Source organism: Furipterus horrens, unplaced genomic scaffold, assembly GCF_987537825.1.
Source record: "Furipterus horrens unplaced genomic scaffold, mFurHor1.1.pri manual_scaffold_3, whole genome shotgun sequence".
Taxonomy (NCBI): domain Eukaryota; kingdom Metazoa; phylum Chordata; class Mammalia; order Chiroptera; family Furipteridae; genus Furipterus; species Furipterus horrens.
Window position 1 is genome coordinate 12,604,027 of NW_028327173.1, and position 21,662 is coordinate 12,625,688.

At 35.8% G+C, this 21,662-nt stretch overlaps 1 protein-coding gene across 7 annotated transcripts in view; it reads right to left on the reverse strand.

The window, feature by feature from the left end:
* Window positions 1–252: 252 nt before the first annotated feature.
* EIF4G3 (eukaryotic translation initiation factor 4 gamma 3) overlaps window positions 253–21,662 on the reverse strand; it is a 294,628-nt gene continuing 273,218 nt past the window's right edge. For 4 of the 7 annotated variants that reach the window (XM_090268735.1, XM_090268732.1, XM_090268731.1 and 1 more), the window contains 6 exons: window positions 20,855–20,936; window positions 18,946–19,044; window positions 10,340–10,486; window positions 6,060–6,144; window positions 4,351–4,497; window positions 255–1,848 (listed from right to left, as the gene is read on the reverse strand). In XM_090268735.1, the coding sequence (XP_090124861.1) occupies window positions 1,667–1,848; window positions 4,351–4,497; window positions 6,060–6,144; window positions 10,340–10,486; window positions 18,946–19,044; window positions 20,855–20,936 (742 nt within the window). In that variant the 3' untranslated portion in view covers window positions 255–1,666. Of the gene's footprint in view, window positions 1,849–4,350; window positions 4,498–6,059; window positions 6,145–10,339; window positions 10,487–18,945; window positions 19,045–20,854; window positions 20,937–21,662 lie in introns of all 7 variants that reach the window. The other 3 variants (XM_090268730.1, XM_090268729.1, XM_090268734.1) reach the window with 2 other exon arrangements.

Consider the following 21,662-nt stretch of genomic DNA (forward strand, 5'->3'; position numbering starts at 1 on the left):
CTTTTGCTTCACAAATCTTGCCAAGTCTCTTCATGTGAATATTTCTTCAGAGATGGAAGCCCAAAGAACTCTTTGGTTATCAAAATACAAAATACAAAGACTGTTTATTCAGGAGTGGCCTGTCTTTCTTCATAACTACATTTTGTAGAGTGATAGCCTACAAACAACTGAAATGGAAAACCATCTGTAGAGACTACAGCTTCATAAAAAATGAACAACCCCCCCTGCCCCCCCCCCCCCCAAAACACAGCATTCCAATATCTGTAGGAGGAGAGGCCCAAACCACAGCTGGCTTCATACTCACCAGAACAGCTTGGGGAACAATGTCATTTTCACACACAGTATTTTAGTTTGGTTTTAAACCCCATGCCCACTTTTTAAAAAGTGTAATTTAGCTTTGGTTTCTTTCATTCTTTAGAAGACATCTTTGGAGGCAATTGATTATTTAAAAAATCAGTAGTGGTAGTCTGAAAGTGAATGAGTGTCCCTAGTCCTAATACATACAGTGGAACACTTAATTTAAAAAATTGCCCTTAGGTTGCTCCCGCCCTGAATGCATTTCTAACTGGTGTTGGAAAGCAGCTTCCCTGGACTTCCAAAGGGGTTCTCCCACCCAAGCACAAGTGCCCTCCTTACCCAAAAGTAGCTTGCATTTCCCAGCTGCAGACACACGCTCTCTCACTCTCTTTCTCTCTCCCTTTCCCTCCCACCTTCTCTCCCTCTTCAACTTCCCAGGAGAGATCTGGATTAGACAACAAACAGCACCTCGCAGAGGTGGGCACACATGCAGCAGCTGTCAAAAGGAGAAGTCACTTTACTTTCTTTTAAACTTGCAATGTTTGTCTTTATTTTGTTCTTTATATTTTGAAAGTGAAAAGAAATAGTACTGAGTCAATTTCTTTTTGTTTTTTTTTTTAAATATTTGTTCTATGTATTTACAAGCCTTATAGTTGCTCTAAAGATTTCAAAAGTATTAAGAGTACTTTTCCAAGGGTAGCACTTTTTGTTTTTTAAAAACAATTCTTGGAGTTCTCTGGTCCACAGCATTTCCTTCTGTTCCAAGGTTATGTATGTTTTGATTACTATTGTGATTTTTTTTTTAATTTTCTGAAGCAAGCTGAGAGGCAGGCAGAAAGATTTGATGCCAAAAAAAAAGTATCTTTCTTACCTTGTTCACCCCAAACCTTCTTAAATCTGGACTAACTACTATGCTTTAAAACAAACTTGAGGTGCATATGAAGGGGAGGGAAATTTATTTCTCTGCTTTTCTATTATACAAGTTGTTTACAGAAACTGCAAATTAAAAAATTACACTGGCATTTGCAGTCCTTAAAATAAATTAAAAGTTCTCAACTTTTCTGCTAAACAGATGTGTTTTTTAAAGTATGAGTCCTCACTTAAAAAGAAAAGATTATAACAGAAAATATTTTCTATAAATAATACATGTATTTTGGTTTTAGTGCTCCCGCCCTCAGGTTGAAGTTTACTTATTTCCAGTACCTTTTTCCTCCATGATCACCTTTTTTCTCTTTCCCCTCTCCCACTCGTGCACACGTGGGGGTTTCTGCGAGAATTGGCCTTGCTGCACTGTGATTGGCGAAGACGTGAAACTTTTTAAAAAAATACTTAAATTGTTTCTTTTGTTTCTTTTTGTGTATTTGAAGTTTTAGTTATCCTCAGATTCCTCTTCTGCTTCCCGAAGCCAGGTGAAGAATGCCGTGACAGACTTCAGGGCCACACCCTTCCCATTCTGCTCTGCAGGGTCCTTGCTGCTTTCCCATTTGTAGAAGGCATCCTCGGAGATTACCTCTTCGTCATATAGGCAGTCAAAGAACATCCGCAGCAAATCTGTAGGGAAGTGAAAATAAACCATCAGTTTTGGGGGCACTGTAGCTGTGAAGGAAAGACTATTTCCAAGCAACGAATGAATGCTCAATTAATTCCCTTAGAGAAGAGCATCCATGACAATTCATTATACTCCCCCTTGATAATATAAGTAGCAAAACAACTGTCTAATGAACAGGAAAGAAGATTTAAGCAGTCTAAATTATTTCTGTTTATTTTGTTCAATTTGAACTACTTTCTGATATTGCTGAGCTGTTTAATATTATGTAGTTGTCTACCTAAACACTTATAAAATTAAATACAGTATTTATTTTATACATTTCTTGTTTGAATTTTACAATAAAAACATTATTTTTACAAATTTTGGGAAGAAAAGGCAAGATGTACATTCCCCCCTTCTAATATTATTTTCAAAATGAAAATAATAATAATTTACATAGAAAACATGGGTAAAAACTATCTCACCTGGATTTTATCCAGTGTAATGACAGTCAATTTGTTGTTTTCAATGATCAGATAATCTGGGCAATTTTAATTCTCTGTTTTGCTCTCACAATGGAAACTCAGTTTATATTATTGTTTAAAAAGGGGAGAAAGCTGATAAGGACATAAAACCCAACAGAGGGTTTTATATATTCTTTGAAAAAAAAATTTTATTATGGGCTCTTAAAATTCATTTAAAGTCAACTTGCTGATCATTCATATTAATGGAGAGAGGCAGTAGAATAAAAATAATTGCTAACAAAAACAGGTTTACAATGCATCTTATTAAAATTTTCTTTAGATTTATTTTTGTAGTTTTATTAGTCAAGCCAATATTGAAGTCACTTTATTCTCTAAACCCCATTTGGTCAATGGGAAAACAGAAGCAAGTGGCCATGATTATGTTGGTAAATCTAGAATTAAACTTCTCTCCAGGGATTACTGAATTTGATAAATTATGGGAGATACTTTGGCTGAGCATACAGCATCAATTTTATCCAACTACTTAACCATCTCTTGAAAAGTTAAGTGTCCTCATCCTGTAAGAATAAAAAAAGGAGGCCATAATGTTAAACAACCTTTCAAAGGTCTGGAGAGAGAAAACAAAGTCAGACTGATTCTCTTATTCAGACTTAGATGTCTCTTCAGTTATACCTTGAGGACTATTTGTTTCGATCTTTTCCTTTATCTCCTAGGGCAGTGTTTTTCAACCTTTTTCATCTCATGGCACACATAAAAAATTACTAAAATTCTGTGGCACACCAAAAAATGTATTTTTTGTTGATCTGACAAAAAAAAAAGATAAAAAGAAGGTATAATTTTGATTCATTCACACCAGATGGCTATTGTTGTGTTGGCTGTTGGCTTTTTTAATTATTTCTTTCCAATTTTATGATTGAAGGGAAAAGAGGTTGGTGCCCCTGACTAAATAATCAGGTATTGCATATTTTAAAAATTCTTGCTGCACACCGGTTGAAAATCGCTGTCCTAGAGGGATTCATCAGCACTAGCAAAGAAGGAAAACTGCCAAAGCCACAAACTAAAGAAGTGCCAAAGAACTACTTTAGTGCTATCTCTAAAATAGCCGTATAATACCCACTTTCACAAGTTCGAACTGAATTTTCAAGATTTAATACATTTCAGTTAATTTACCAATGCCACTAAGACTTAGTTGTCAGGTACCTTATTTGTCTGATTAGCCAGCATTAATCATAACCCTTAACTGAAAACTAGTTTCAAACGCCTTAATGTCTTTGCTGGGTGCCTGAGGATTCTGAAGAGTATCATTCTCCTTCAGTACAGCGGTCCCTCGCTACATCGTGGTTCACTTATCGCAGCCTCACTGTATTGCGGGATTTTAAAAAATATTATATTTAATTATTTATCGCGGATTTTTCGCTGTATCGCGAGATTTTGCAGTACTGTACAGTAAATACTAAAATAAATGTAAGGTTCCTACTTCACGGATTTTCACCTATCACGGGGGATCTACAACGTAATACCCCCCCTGATAAGTGAGGGATCACTGTATTAAGACCCATATCAAAAAGAGTGAAAAATTATATAATACATGTTGCTAATACAGAGATACCTGAGACCTGCATTGTCCAATAGAGTTTCTACTAGGCACAGTGGCTATTTACATTTAAATAAAATTTAGAATTTTGTTCCTTTGTCACAATAGCCACATTCAGCTGACGTATGTGGCTCATGGCTGCCACACTGCACAGTACAGATATATTTTCAACATTGCAGAAAGTTTTATAAGACAAACTTTCCCTAGAGTGAGGATTAAATATCTAATTTAAATTAGTTATCACTTTCTCATAAAAGTCAAGTACATAAAAATTTAGGTTTATTAACCTAAATTAGGTTAATAATAAAGTTGTTGGTTATCTGAGTTTTTGTTCCCAGTAATTCTTCTATTATCTCCTGTTCAAAGCCATCAAACCACTGCTGAAGTCTTGGCCTGGATAAGTCTCACCCACTGGTTGGGTTAATTGTAGCAAGAGGCAAACTTACTGGCAGGTTGATCAAGTTTTACTATTGATGCTTGTAGTGCATAAAGTGCTTGCAGTTCCTTCTCTGTATCCGAGTCTAGGTACTTGAGTAAGATCGGCACTCTCTGCTTGATAACAGCAGTGTCCACTCGGAAGGTGGAAGAGTCGGCTAGAGGTGACAGAGAAGCTAAGCATTACATTTAAGGAAATAACACATAGAGCCGTTTTCAATTTCTAAGTCATTCAGACACACATGACTCTACAAGGAAAGAAGCAGCAAGGGGGTGCAAGGCAAAGACTGTGAAATTCAGAATGTTATGAAATTTTTAATGGGACAGTCTTTCTGAAATTAAAAAAAACATAGTGGGGGTTGTATTTTGAGTACTGGGTTCCCTCAAGAGCTGTGCACCCAATCCTTTGGCTTTAATCACGATGAAACAGGCTCAGTGGTTTTATGACATTCCAAACTGGAAACGGAACATTAAAAAGGAAATTAGAGCGGTAGTTCATGCAAATCTTTTCAGAAGGGTAGAAGAATTAGAACTATTTTATTTATTCCAGGAGGGTAAGACCTACCTGCGAGAGTGGCAAACAGCTACGTGATCTAGGCTTTGGTGGGGAGGCACAATAAAAAGGAGCCGAGGTAGCATCCTCAGTGCCAAGAAACATAAGGTTGTATCCAATCTTGTTTTTAAAAGCAGCTTTTATATATTCCAACTCTGATATTTCCACAGATAATGGAAATGATTTTAAAAATTTTAATGAAGACTTTCCTTAGCTTGTTGTTTACCTCATTAAAGAACATTGAAAATCTTAAATTGCTATTCTAAAGCTATCTTTTGAAATGATGAAGAGAGGCCTGAAATTCTGAAGAACTTTTGGGCTGACGGATTTTTTTTTTTCCTATTTCAGCGACAGAAATGCAGATTTCTTTCTGAGGCTAAGAGCATTATTTCATTAAATATTGTTAAATATTTTATTATAGGCAGCTCGGAACAGTTGGGGTTTCTACCAATCCTAATCTTATCTATGAAATTCACCAACACTCAATAAAATTGTCTTATATAAAGTAAACATAAAGCAGAAGAAGCAACTGGTATTTTCTTTCCTCATACAGGTATTTATGTTAAATGGCTTCCCTGTTGAGATTAGTCCTTGATTGATATTAGGTTAAGAATATTCAATCCATTCATTATAACTTTTTAAAAAATTCTTTTTAAGATTTTATTTATTTATTTATTTGAGACAGTGGAAGGGAAGGAGAAGGAAAGGGAAAGAAACATTGATCAGTTGCTTCTGCCATATCCCGACCTGGGGACCTGACCTGAAACCCAGGCATGTGCTCTGATTGGGAATTGAACTGATGACCTTTTGGTTTGCAGGCCAGCGCTCAATCCACTAAGCCAAACTAGCCAGGGCTATTCATTGTAACTCTTGAATGAAGGAGGAGGCTTTGAACATTGGAGGTGAATTAGAAAACATGCAACACGGTATAAAAAGACCACAGGCATGCAGTAGCTGCTCAGATCTGGGCTCCTGGCAGGCACAGCAGCTAGTCATCCCCCCGATTGAGACAGCCAGGCATTGCAGACAGAAATGGCATCCATTTGCACAGAAATGGAGCTATAAAGGGCAGGTTTTAAAGGCAGTATAAAATCAGGCCCAAATCATCAGTATCTGACATAGTCGGGATTTCAGATGTTAAGCTTTGCCTTTAGAAATGTTACTTACCTATAATAATAGCTGCTTTACAAACGGCTGTCATTAAAGCTCTAAGGAATGTAGGTGAACTCATCTGGGTTTCATCTAGATTAGCCTGATATCAAAAGTAAATGGAACAGTTAAAGGTGCCCTTGCACACCAGAGAAATTATTTCTCCTAAACTAGGTCTCACTGGCACTAAGGGCAGATGGGGTCACATTCAACTTTCTTGCAAAAATTAATCTTCTGATTCACTGAAAAATACTTAGGCTACGGCCAGTTATGTCTGAAAATGTTCTAGGTAGCAGTATTTAGTTTTCAGGGATATTATCACTGCTTACCCTTTGCTCATTCTATTATACAGTGCTGTGTACTATATACATTTGGAAGTGCAACGATTTAAAAACACTTTTCTTCCTCAATAAACAACCCATATTAAGATGATTTATCCAAATCTATAAATTTGAAGGAACTATACAACAAACACAGTGTATTTTAAAGACTACTTTTCTCAGTTATGTGCAACTCTTTTTTAGATGAGCCAACACTGCTTTTCATCTTAATTTTAACATTGAATTAGAGGTTAATCTCAAGCATTGTCTGAAACAAATCCTTCAGGTGGTGGTGACAAAATTCTTATTCTTTTCCAAGGATGGCAAAAAAGGCACTTAGAAATATGTTAAGTGAGACTCACATTTATTTTTTAGTTTATTTCTCTTAAGATCTTATTTCTCCTAATATCTTCTTGCTATAAAAAATGAGTAGCAAAAGGAAATGACAAACAAAAGAGACATTTTCTAGGCAGATACTACAAATACTTTTCAAAGTTTATGTTCCTTATGCCTGTGAACAGAATCAATGTTTGTCTCACCTTTTCTTTTTTCTTTTTCTTTTTTTTTTTAATTGCACAGCATAGTATTTTCCCCTGAAAGGGTCAGCCTTAAAATGACTGGCCAGGAAAAAATTAAAGATGCCATTATAAACTTCTGTGTTAGAAAGCTAAGAATTACAAAGATATTTAGAGATGATCAATTTAATGTTTATGAATTTTAGAACTGACATAAATTAACTAGCAGCTTTCTCTTTGTTGAATATCTAATCTCAAATATCACTTGGGAAGAACTGGTAGTTTCTTGAGAGCAGAATTAAGAGTGTTAACAAGGGAGATGGCCTTGCAGGTTTTGCAGGATAATAGCAGGTGAACACGAAGGGCTGTTACAGTAAGACATTTCATTACCGATCTTGTTCCACAGAACAGAAACATGTGGTGCCACTGCTGACAGCTAAGGTTGAGGAGGGAGTGGGGCAAGAGCCACACATAAAAGATTTCGAGGCGATTTATGTGTTATAGTCAGTTGCTGGTTTATACCTCTTTAAAAAATATTTTATTTGGGCTGAAGCAAAACTGATCTAGCCCCAGAAGTACTTCAAAGTCTGAACAATTATTTTTGAAGAATAAATGAGATAATAAAAATACATTACTTTTTGGCTCAACAATATAAACAGTTGAACAGAGCTATTTCAAGAAATGAATTATCATTTGAAATCCCCATAGAATTAGATTTCAAGCAGAGTCTGAGAAAAAGAAACAAATTAGATCATAAATACCACTTCTAAACCATTCAACTGTTTATTCTATTTTAAGGAAACAAACTGCATAATTCTTCTATCAAATAAAGCTGAATATTGTAATTCTAATATTCAAGAGCAGAAAAGACCTGAAGAAAAATGTCAAGAACATCATAGATTAAGCAAAGATGTTAGCAAAAATGGGCAAGAATAAGAAGAAAATGGGTCTGCTAGTTGGGATAGATAAGCAAAATCAGATTTACACAATACTGGTACCAGACAGAGTAACAAACATCTATAAGTATTGTGAACTCAGTTACTATTGTTTTTGCTTCCTCACTCTCTTTTTAAAAGTCATCTTTATTAGGTACAATTTACATTTAGTAAACTTTACCTGTTGTCTTCTCTTTAAGAAGAATAATTGTTCATCCAGAAGGGGTAGAATAAATAATTATATAAAAAATAAATAAAGCCCAATATGGATGAAGAAGTAAAAATACCATCATTTTGCAATACATGTGAAAATAAAATACCAAATTGCTTATGATGGTTATCTATGAAAAAAATCATGAAGAGAATGATACTATATATGCAAACATGGACCCGACTTCTAAAACGAAAAAGAAGGTTTATGATGTCATTAACATACCAGCAAGACTGATCCTGATTCTATGCTAAATTCTCCAACAAAGTATCACAAGAATGAGTTAAAAGTCTTAAGAGAGGGAAGAGATGGTTATGCTAAGAGGACTAAATAAGTACGTGAGAAACAAGTCATGTTAAACTGACCTTTCCTTTTCTGACTTGATTAGCATATGGCAGCTCAGATGGATATAGGCGTAATTCCTCTGGATTTCAGCAAGGTATTTGACAAATTATCTAATGACAGATATCCCCTTGTAAACAAGATGAAAAGGAGAACTAGACAGAATGATGTGACATAATAAACAGGTTAAGAGCTGAAAGTGTCCATGGCGCAGGGGGTGCCGTCTGGTCCCTGAAAGTATACTGTTCTGTCCTTGGCTCTTCTCCCTTTACACTCTACCTATAACTCAGACGAGGACACAGTTGGCATATTAGTGAAATGAAAGGAGAATACAAAATGAAAAAGATGGCAAGCAAATTTTATGACCAAGTCAGAATCTAAAATGTTGTGATAGAGTAAAAAACGTTGCCTACTTTAAGAAGGTGAACATAAACGGAAATAAATGTAAAAGCCTCATTTTGGTTCAAAAACAAAATGCCTAAGTCCAGAATGGGAGAGGATGGTGAAACCGCAGAACCGGGAAGAGTGGGTCCTACAGGACTGAAAGAGCCATGTGAGCTCAGCGCGACGAGCCTGCGGAGAGCACAGGCTGGAACACACCGTACGACAGCGCCATCTAACGCTACCGGACCACATCTGGTGCTCACGCTCAGTCTGCACACGTCACTTTGAGAGTGATGTTGAAAATCCAAGTTATGTTTGGAAGGGTAACCAGACAAGGGTCTGGATATCAAGACTTCAAGAAAGTTTGAAAGAACCTAGAGAAGGAGACAGAAATACAATAATAGACCATTATAATTAATTAAAAGATTCCCCACTAGGTGAGATGGTAAGACTTAATCTTGTACAGACATAGGAGAAAATAGGTTTAAAAAAAGAAACAATAAAAAACAAATGATCAGAAGCTTCATTATTTCTCAAGACTCAAAGTGGTTAAAGAAATAATAACCTACCAGAAGGACTAAAAGAGGATTTATGAAGAGGGAGAGGACTGATTAGCCCTCCGTGGTTTTCCTTCAACTTGGTTTATTATATGACCCCATGGAAAATGTGTACAAATAAAACACACCTATATAAACAAGTTTTTGTTTAAATAACTTGACATGATCAACAGACTCCACAAGATAAATCAGGTAGAAAATTTTCAAAATGGAGTGTATTAAGGCAACACCTTTCATAATAGCTACATATTACTTATTAATTTTATCAAGGATAGTATTTAAAATGTGAAAACACTTAAAATTCAATTTTTTGAATGGTAAAATGCAGAGTATATCCTAACCTAAGGAGAGATCAAGAAAAATGGCTTCAGTTCTGAATATTTTTACTTGACTTTACAAAAAACGAATCTTTTTTTATTTTAAAAGATTTTATTTATTTATTTTTAGAGAGAGGAAGGGAGGGAGAAAAGCATCGATGTGCAAGAGAAACATAGATTGGCTGCCTCTTGCACTCCCCCAACTGGGGACCTGGCCTGCAACCCAGGCATGTGCCCTGACCAGGAATCGAACTGGTGGCCTTAATTGCAGACTGGCACTCAATCCAGAGCCATACCAGCCAGGGCAAAACTAATCTTAAAAAACTGAAAAACAGAATTATAGTTTCAAATACACATATGTGTAAGAATAATAACAAACATCATTAAAATTAAAAACACTGCCCTGGCTGGTGTGGCTCAGTGGATTAAGTGCCTGCCTGCAAACTGAAAGGTCACTGGTTCAATTCCCGGTCAGGGCACATGCCTGGGTTGCGGTCCAGGTCCCCAGTTGGGATGTGAGAGAGGCAACTGATTGTTTTCCTCGCACATTGATGTTTCTCTCCCCTTCTTTTTTCCTTCCCCTCTAAAAATAAATAAATAAAATCTTTTAAAAAAATTAAAAATGCCTACAGAAGTAAAAGGTTCCGTATGTGAATTAAGGAAATCCCTCAGGAATCTTTCTTGCAGAGCTGTCAGGGACGGTAACTGTTATCATACCTCTACCCAGTCAAAGATCTGTTCATCATTTGCTTTGTCCTCAATAATGAGTTTCTCAAGTCGATTATATAGCTCTTCAGCAGAGAGCTCTTTCTTTGAAAGTGCTTCAGAGGAACAGGAACTGTCAGACTCTATAAAGTCCAACTTCTGAAACATAAAATGTTAAACATATTAACATAATTCACTATTATTATTATCACCCAGAGTGGAAAACGAAGTTATGAGCTTTATTTTCTATTTTACCATGGGATCAAAATGATCAGCAGAAGCCATTTTATATTTATAGATCTGAAAGATTCTCATACCACTATCCTTCTGAATATTTTTCCAACTTCTTATACTGTGTTATTTCTGATTCTACTTAAAAACAAGCAAAAAAACAAAACCCCCAGAATTCTCTCTCTGGAAATGGCTACTTCCAAATCATTCTGGCTTCAGTCTTACTCTTAGCTGAAACAAGCTGCAGGCAGGGCAGGACTACCAACTGTGAAACAACTTAACTCCATATCTGCAGCCTATGGTTTATTATCAGTGTTATGACACAGCAGCTATCAGAACTCTGGTTTTGGTTCGGTTAAGTCCTTCAAACACCTCCTGACCATTCTGAATCCAAGTGTGAGAAATAATGACGTAATTGTTTTACTCTTAGACGGGTAGTTAAAAAAAAATCAGTAGTCAAAATGATTGATAAGACATTGTGGTATATGTTTTGCTTTATAGAGTTTTACTGTGCAAAAATCATAAAGAGTAAAATAGTAAAGATTATTAACATAAGTTTTTCTCTAATACTTTCAAAGACTGACATTCCTATACCCCCCTTGGATCCACAAAAGAAAAAATAACTTTGAATTCTCCAAAAAAATTTTTTCATACTATCGTTTTGTCTTTACCAAATATGTAGCATTGCTAAATAATATTTTCCTATAAAGTTTTAGAGACATGACTCACTATTGCAATTTTTCTTATACAATGTTGATAAGTATCCCACCCCTGTACTTCAATATATACAAAAGAACAAGATGATGACCCTAAGATTTTTTAAGAATAGGCAATCAATTTTTCATAACCTTGAAACATTCTTCAAATTTATTGTCACACTCTCAAGTGTTAGAACACCTAAACAGAATACTTATATAAACTACCCCAAACCTAAAGAAATAATTTAATGTTTGAGAGCAACTAACAACAATAAAATCAAACATGAAGTACAGTGCTTATTAATAAAATGACATAAAAACTTGAAAATGAAAGGTTTAACTCTGTTAAAAGCAGTCAGTGGTGAGCTTTAAAATTTATATTCATCTCTAGAATCATTTGTTTCTCAGAACTCTTGTATTTCTGTATAAGTTATCTGATTTCCTGATTCGAGAAGGATGGGCTTGGCAACCTTTTTTTTTTTTAATTTTTAAAAACTGGTTTGAGAGAGAGAGAGGAAGGAGGGCAGAGAGAAACATTGATTTGTTGTTCCACTATTTATGCATTCATTGGTTGTTTCTTGTATATTCCTGACCGGAGGTGGAACCTCCAGCCTTGGCATACTGGAAAAATGATCTAACCAACTCAGCGACCCAGCCAGGGCCAGGCTTCAAATTTATGAATTAGTTTACCATTACCTCTTGCAGAATGTACTAGGGTTCCTCAGAAAAGGGCATTAAACTATCTATTTTAGATGAAATCTAAAGGTCAAGATATGAAAGTCTCAAGTTTTCTGGAACCTCATTTTTCTAATTGCTTTTTAAACAATTTAATTATTTTCAACAAGATCTACAATGTACTGAGGACCTCTCTGTGCTCAGTGTTTTAGAACATTATCTCATTATTCCTCATAAAAATTGTCCCATGTAGGTATTATTAGCATTTCATAGATGAGGAATCTGGAGCTTAGAGAAATTAAGTTATTTTCTTTTGGTTTTAATTTTTATTTATTGATTTTAAAGAGAGAGAGAGGAAGGGAAAGAGGAAGAGAGAGAGACAGAGAGAGAGAGAGAGAGAGAGAGAGAGAGAGAGAGGGAGAGAGAGAGGGAGAGGGAGAGAGACAGAGACAGAAACATAGACACTGATTTGTTGTTTCAGGCTCAAGAACTCATGTATTTCTTGCAGGGCAGGTCTACCAGGGACAAAGTCACTTAGCTTTTATATCTTAGAATACCTTAATTTCTTTCAGTTTTAAAGGAAATTTTGCCAGGTATAGAATTTTTGGTTGACAGTTTTTAAATTTTAGAATTTAAATTTATCATCCCAATGTCTTCTGAACTCCATGATTTCTGATGAGAAATTGGTTATTAAACTTGCTGAGATTTTTTGTATGTGACCAATCATCTCTCTTGCTGCTTTAAATTTTTTTTCTTTGTATTTCAGTGGTTTCATTACAATATATCTTGGTGTGAACCTCTTAAAGAGTTTACGCTTCTTGGAGCTCACTGAAATTTACTGGATGAGTAGATTCATAGCTTTGATCAAATCTGGGAAGCTTTTGGCCATTATTTCTTCAAGTATTTTTCTGCCCCTTTCTCCCTCTCTTCTCTTTCTGGGACTTCATAATGTGTATGTTGGTATGCTTGATGGAATCCCATAGGTCCTCAGGCTCTGCTAATATTTTAAAATTTTTTTTTTCTTGTCCTCAAACTTAACAATTTCTTCTTCTAAACCGTTTTTGTATGTTTAATGAATTAATTTTCCAATATTTTTAAAATAAATAACTATGGGGACTTTTTTATTTTAAAAAATTAATGATATTTAGTCTTATAGAACAATATGAGAAATGTCATAAGCAAAACAATTAATAAAAGAACCTATCTTTTGCAAAAATTGAGGATAAATTTTCATGGGAGTAAACGAGCCTAATCAGTGACTCCTGACTGAGCAATTTCAACTGCCCTGTTTTCAAGTTTGCTGTTCTCTCTTCTGTCTGCTCAAATCTGTTCTTGAACCCCTCTACAGTCATATGTTGCTTAATGACAGAGATATGTTCTGAGAAATGCATCATTAAGCAATTTCATCATCCAAACATAAGAGTATAGAGTATACTCTTACTCAGACCTAGGCTATATGGGAAAGCCAACTGCTCATAGGCTACCCAGGGGTACAGCATGTTATTATACTGAGCGCTGTAGGCAACTGTAACTCAGTGGTGGGTATTTGTGTATTCAAGCATATCTAAACATAGAAAAGGCACAATACAGTTGACCCTTGGACAATATAAGTTTGAATCGCATGGGTCCACTTAAATGTACTTGCTGTGAATGGAGCCTGCAGGACCAGCAGTTGCTCTGGGTGAGTCAGTGAGTGAATCTGAAAGCCTATGACATTACCATGTGCTACTGTGTACTTCACAAATATTCTATACTCAAACTATACTAAACTTATAAAAATAATTTCTGCTTCAATAATAAGTTAACCTTAGCCTACCATAACATTTTTACTTTGTAAACTTTAATTTTTTAAATATTTTGGACTCTTATAGTAACAGCTTAAAACACAACACACTGTACAGCTACACAAAAATATTTTCTTCATATAATATCATTATAATTGTTTTCTTTTTAAACTTTTCTTGTTAAAAACCTAAAACACAAACACACATATTAGCCCAGGCCTACATAGGGTCATGATTGCCAATATCTCTGTCTTCCACCTGAACATCTTGTCCCACTGGAAGGTCTTCAGGGGCAATAACATGCACAGAACTGTCATCACCTATGACAGCAATGCCTTCTTCTGGAACACCTCCGGGAGGACCTGCCCATGGATCTTCTTGAGGAGGTGTCACTCTTTTAAGAAACATGTCCGTGGTGGTTTGCTTGGGTTCTTTTTTTCATCATAGATTTGCTTGTAAGCAGATAATGCACCCTGAACATTCCTCTCTACTAATGAAAAACTTTCAGTGTTGGGTTCCATGTTATCAAACTTTTTAAGGAGCTTAATGAAGTCTGCAAATGCTTCTGCTACAGCCTTCCCTGCAAATTTTCCTGAGGTTCTTTTACTTCTGCAGTTTCCTTTTCTCTTGCCTCTTTTTCAGCTATGGGTTCCTGTTCCAGTTCCAACAATTCTGTAGGAACCACCTCTAGGAGCACCTCAATATCATCTCCATTCACATCCAAGTTAACGTGTTTTGTCATCTCAATCACAGCCTTGTTGATTTCTGCAACCTTTGCCCTACAATATTATGACTGATACAATGTCACTAGGTGACTGGAACTTTTCAGCCCCATTATAATCTTATGAGATCACCATCATATATGTGGTCCAGCTTTGACTGAAATGTCATTAAGTGGCGCATGACTGTAGTTCATTTTTATTTCAGCTATTCTAACTTTTCAGTTCCAGAATTTCTATTTGGTTCTTATTTATAATTTTTACTGCTTTATCCATATTTTCAACTTGTTCATACATCATTTCCTTCAGCAATTTGAGCATATTTAAGATAGTTAATTTTAAATCTTTGTCTAGTATGCCCAATATTGGGCTTCCTCAGGGATGCTTTCTGTCTGCTTTTTTAAATCCCTGTGAATGAGCCATATTTTCCAGTTATGTGTATGCTTTATAATTTTTTTTTATTGAGAACTAGACATTTTGAATATTGTAATGTGGTGACTCTGGATATCATTCCCTCCCTTCCCCAGAGATTGCTGACATTGCAGTCTTTTGGTAACTTTGAGACAAGAACTACATTCCTTCTTGTGTATGGTCATTGAAGTCTCTGATTTATTAAATCCACAGTCAGCCACTGGCCTTTCAGAGATTTCAGTGAATGCCTGGATCCAATGAGAAAAAGAGATGGATGTGGGGAATACACAAGTGTGTTCTATTTCTTTAAGTTCTTTGACAGAAACTGTCCAGGAAGCTGCCTTTGCCTGAGGAGTTGAAACAGCGGCCGGGTCCAGCACTGGACCGTCAGTGAGCCGACAGGCTTAGAAGACGCGAAACCAGTCTCTCCCGGCTGACGAAAAGAGGTGCTGCCATCTTCTCCGCTGGCCGCCACTGGGCTGGGGGCTAGTAGTGTCTATATGTAAAATGCTAAAGCATCAAAGTTTACCAGCTTCTTTTTTTTTTTCATCAAGCATTCCATTGGCGTTGGTAGTGCAAAATTCCAAAACAGCTGATTTTAATAGATCTTGTCAGCTCAATAGCTGTTTTAGCGGAGAAACTTATTCTGGAGCAAACGTTTTACTTCATTGTCCTGAAATTCATACACTGATTTTTGAATGTTAAACCAACTTTATATTCCTGTGATAAACTCTACTTGGTTATGATGTATTATCCTTTTTATATTGTTGATTTGTGAAAATTTTCTTGAGGAACTTTTCTCTAAGTGTATTAGGAACATTGGTCTATAGTTTTTTTGTTTGTTTATTTGTTTAGTTTTGTTAACGAAGTAGTATTGACATCATAAAATGAGTTAGGAAGTAGTTTCTCCTCTTCAGTTTTCTGGTAAAACCAGTATAAAATTTTTTGCAGAACTGGTATTATTTCTTGAGTGTCTGGTAGAATTCCCCAGTGAAAGCACTGGGGCTACAATTTCTTTTTTTTTTTAACTATTTCAACTTCTTTAACAGGTAATATTCAAGTTATCTATTCTTCTTGAGTCAGCTCTAATAGTTTGTATCTTTCAAGATATTGATCATCTCAACTAAACTGATATATTGGCATAAAGATTATTCATCAAGTTCTCTATCCATTATGTGTATAATCTGTATAATGTTACCTTGCTCATTCTTTTTATTGGTAATTTGTGCTTTCTCTTTTTCTTTTTCCTGATTAATCTTTCTAGAGGTTTATCAATTTTATCTTCCAAAGAAATGAGCACTCAATTGACTTTTCTCTATTGTTTTTGTTTCATTGAGTTCTGCATCTTATTGACTAATTTCTATTTACTTTTCATTTTTCTTTTTCTCATTTTGTAAGGCTGAAGCTGAGGTCACTGATCTGTGACCCACTTTTCTAAGCACTGGTGCTCAGCGCTAACAGTCTCACTGTAAGTACCGCTTTAGTTGCATCCCACAAATTTTTATATGTTGTGTTTTCATTTTCATTCAGTTTAAAATATTTTTTACTATCTTTTACAATTTTTTGTTTGACACATAGGTTATTAAGTTTCCAAATATGTTACCCTCATTCTCAAAGGTTAATTTAGTTGGAGAAACAATTCGAGATTAACTGACATTTTCTCAGCACCGAGATTATTCCGCCACCTTCTGGCTTTCACTGTTGCTGTAGAAAAGCCTGTTTGTTTTTTGTAGATGATATGCACGCTTCTTTTTTTTAGCTATTTTAAAATCTTCTGTGTGGCACACATGTGCTTTCTATGTAGACTCATACACTTCACCAGCTCTGGAAAAGCATCAGCTGTGGTCCCTCAAATACTGCCTCTTCATGACTCATTCTACTTTTCCTTCTGGGACCCCAATTACACGTACGATAGACTTACTTTTCTGTCCCCTAAATCTCACCAACATCTCTTATAATTATATCTAGTATCTTCTTTTTAAAAAAATTTGCTCATTTTGATTAGTCTCTTCTGGTTTGCTCACTTTTGTGATTTCCTCTTTTTAAAAATACAATGTTGTTTTATATTTTGTGTAATAATTCCAATATCTTTTGGGTCTAAATATAGCATTTGTTATCTATTTACTCTTACTCATGTTACTTGTTTTGTTATACATTACATCAGTGGTTCTCACCCTTCCTAATGCCGTGACTCTTTAGTACAGTTCCTCATGCTGTGGTGACCCCCAACCATAAAATTATTTTCGTTGCTACTTCATAACTGTAATTTTGCTACTGTTATGAATTGTAATGCAAATATCTGATATGCAGGATGTATTTTCATTGTTACAAATTCAACATTATTAAAGCATAGTGATTAATCACAAAAACAGTATGTAATTATATATGTGTTTTCCGATGGTCTTAGGCAACCCCTGTGAAAAGGTCGTTCAACCCCCAAAGGGGTCGCGACCCACAGGTTGAGAACCGCTGCATTACATGAACTCTAAGTGTTAACTCATATATTTAGGTAATCTTGATTTGTAAAAAATAAGGGGACCTAAGCTGAGGATGTTTCTGCAAAGTGCATTTTAGTTTGCTTCTTGGAGCCAGGATGATACTGGACTTGGGACCATTTCAACCTCTTTCAAGATCCCTGGCAGCACTTATAATGGCACCAGCAGCATGCCCTTCACATGTGCTTATTGTTCAGAGTTCATCTCTCACTATTTTCCCCCTTAATTTTTTTAAAATTGATTTTAGAGAAAGAGGAAGAGAGAAAGAGAAACATCAATTTGTCGTTCCACTTACTGATGCATTCACTGGTTGATTTTGTATGTGCCCTGACCGGTGAACAAACCCACAACCTTGGCATATTGGAATGATGCTCTAACCACTAGCTACCTGGCCAGGGCTCCCCTCATTCTTTTTGTTCCTTGGAAATTTCTTCCATTTCCTATTAGCCCAGCAATGCAAGATAAATTATGCTTTATGTCGGTTCTTATGGTTGTCTCAGGAGTGCTCCCAGTGTATCTAGACTACGACCAATCAAAAGGGAGCTAAAATCCATAGTACCCGAATACAATGTCTTTATCCAACACAACACACTTACTTTAAAGCCATTTTCAAATTGCTTTATTATTTTCTTTTTACCTAAGAGTGATTTTTTTTCTCCTTTCTGCTTATTTTATTGGCTGTCTTAGCTTTAATTTTCTACATGTTTTAGGATTTTAATTTGCAGGATCACTTTGAGAGGTTTTTTCCCCTTTCTTTCTCTGCCACTCTTTCGGTCTAACAGTTCCATGACTGCCTCCATCTGACCTTCACGAGTCTTTGTTTAGCACTCGATTATAGCAACCACTGGGTCTTCTGCCTTATGGATTTCTGGACCCAGTTATCAAGATAGTAGGAAGCCTAGTGAAGGTTCTGGCTATAAGACTGTGTCTACTTCCTTTCACTAATTCATTATTCGTTTTTAACTGCGGTTTTATGCAGCAAGCCTGTCCTCCAATCCTCTACCTTGTAACAGGGCATTCTAGCACCTGTTACCCACAGAAATAACTCTGGTTGTCTCTACCTGCTTTTAAATCCAGAGCTCAGACAACTTGCAGCTTTAGCCCTATTACCACTCCTGCTTTATTTATGAATTTCATTTCTTGTTAATGGAGAGATATAGCTTGTTTTCTTTTTCTTAGGTTTTATTTATTTAAGTTATATTTTATGGTTTATGCTATTACAGTTGTCCCAATTTTTCCCCTTTGCCCTTCTCCATGCACCCGTTCCTGTAGCTTGTTTTCTACGTGTGACTAAGTCTTTCAAATTTTATTTTTTTTATTTATAGCTAATGAATGCATAGTTGAAGAGGACTTAAAGTGACATCTTGAACATGACTCCTCCTTTGGTCTAATTTCAATGACTATAATATTAATGGAATTATCTTAATTTCCTCTATTAAACAGACTTACTATGGCCGACCCTTGAAGAGGTTAGGGGCACCAACCACCTGTGCAGTCAAAAATCTGTGTCTAAACTAAATTGCTCTTCAACATACAGATATTCCCAACTGTGGATTAAAAATACGTATTACCAAACAGGAAGGGATAAGTCTTGTTCTTTCGTACCTGTTCCAAGAGAAAATTATGTACATCTTCCCCTTCTGGTAAAAAGTCCTTCCAGCTGAGGTCAGCCTCCCTCCATAAGGCTCCCACTTTCTTATGGCTCTGAAACAGAGATAAGTCAAAATGCATAGACTTTTACACTGGCAAGAGAAAAAATAGATTGCAGAACTGTTAAGACTGAAAAATCAAAACTTTTCTTGCTGATATGAAGTTAATTTCTTAGGAGTCTTAGCACTGAAACTGAGGTGTCTGGATGTATGGGAATATGACACTGAATGGCGGGAGCACAGCTACTTAAGGCTTAATAATTTTTTTAAATTGGATGACTAATTTAGGGGATCAGCAAGCTGGTATCTAGAATTTATTAATATAATCACCTAAAAAGTGACCAATGCAGAGTTTACAAATTCAACACTGTCTCTTTTCCTAGACAGTGTCATATGCATCTGCTACTAAAACTATTCAGCAAGCCTCCCTGGCACTCCTCTCCACAGTAGGTCGCCAACATGCTGTCTAACATGAGAGTGGCTAAGAAAAGCTGTTGCTCCTGGATCAGGAATGAAAAGTATTTCAAGGGGAAAAATAACCACAGGTTGAACCCAAGAAATAGAGAAAGTTATTGTCAGTGGAGCTGTAAGTCCACTGCTTGAATAAAGTCACAGTGATAAAGGAAAGTGCCAGGGTTTCAGGCTGCAGCTGTCATCGATAGAATATGTACTAATTATTTCATAGAGTAACTTGCCCAAGGCATAGCTGGTAACTTGGGAGCCAGGATTTAAACTGAGCCTGTCTGACTGCAGAGTTTATGCTCTATGAGAATTTCATTTTAATTTTTACAGATAAAAGTTAATAAGAATTTGAGTTTTAAATTAGGACTAAAGTCAGTTAGGTAGGAGAGAAGAAGAGAATTTTAGATCTGCAAATTAAGGTTCAATAACAATTTTAGTGTTAGCAAGCAAAGAGTACTAATAACAAATAGACAATCAATTAGAACTAGAGTCCAGGCTGTTTAGTATACCTATGTATGAGTAACTGTTACACAAATGTAATACAGAAGAACTTCCATATATTTAGAGGAGGAAATAAAATGCTGAATTTTAAAAATCAATGCCTATGAAACAATGAAATCTATCATCTCAATATTTTTGGCTTTGGTTTGAAGAAGTCAGAAATCACTCCAGAATTTTCATCCTGAGTTCTGTTTTGTTTTGACATCTTGGACGCCAGGTGTTTCATCACCTTTGTGACTCTACACCCCTTTCCCAAACCAAACCTCTTAGTCCTCTGTTACAGCACCTGCTACACTCTGAAACTATTGGTTTAGACTTGTCCGTCTCCCTCTCCAGTTTAAAAATTCTTTTAAGGTTTAGTTATCTTTGTAGACTGAGACCTCAGCATAGGACTGCTGAGAATTATGTAGTATTTATTGAACTAAAATAAATTTAAGATAGAAATTTACAATCTTGCAGAATCATTTTTACCACCTATTTCTAATTGATTACCTAGCCCATGAACCAAAAATAATAAAATTAATTATTTTATGAATCCTGTCTCTTTCTCTGAAAGAGGTGGTTTTCACTGAAATCAATTAAAAGTATAAATGCAGCCATTTTGTTTGAAGAGAAGATAAAATTACTGGCTACAAATAAAAACATATCTTGAGATTTTTAAGAGTTATATCAAATCTAGTTGAGATAAGGTAATTCTCTTCCAAGTTACTAGTGAACAGAAGGACAAATACACCCCTGGAAGAAACTAAATTGAAACAGAGACCTCATTCTTTTTTTTTCAAGTAATAAAAGGAAACAGAACTACTGCACAGTGATAGCTAAGCTATTTACAAATAACCCAAGATCAAAATCACTGCCCTTCCTAATATACTGTCGAGTCTGACATTCAGTTTAATACTCACCATTTGTTTGCATAGAAGGTGCAATATTTCAGAAAGCAAGACCCCAGCTCTTCCAACAGGAAGTAAAGGTTTGCAAAATTCTCTGTGAAAGATAGGAGTAGTGATTAAGTACCTCAGGATAAATTCTCTGTTCTAGAACAGCAGGCAATGTGTGCCAAAAGAACAGATACTACACAACCTAAATAATACCGGGCAAACCAAATCCAGTACATATTCCAAGTAACTTTCAGCAGCAGTAGTTCAGAGACTTCAGGTTCATTTAATGCTTCATGGAGAAGCTGGAAAGGGACTTTAGAATTCTTGATGTTTGCCTTTTTCTTCAACTACTTTAGTGAGAGAAGAGGTTGCAAATATCTGTCTCGCTTAATAATTAATTTACATAAGCCCCACTTTAAGCTGAAAGGAGAAAAGCACCTTAGGTAACAGAGAAGTGTGAAGCTTAGTTATTAACTGTTTTTAAGAAAGGAAGCCCCGCACCCCCTTTTTAAGAATATGGCTGAAACAGAAAGGGATCAATTTTTTTATAGTCTAAATCAGTATTTCCCAATCTGTATTCTACAGAGCAATAATCATTCCTTTAAAAACGACTGTACAGTCAATTAAGTGAGGCAATGTGAATTACACAAACCTGAATAGTTTTGACATTTTGCGTTTTACTATAGGATTCTCGTGATCTTGAATGTGCTATAATATACTCTGTGACTGTCAAAGAAAAGGGGCACAACAGTGTGCAGAGTTTGTCTATATGAACAATTTCTTGGGAAATACTAGTCTATACAATGTGGCAATAATTTCCCACTCATGTTCA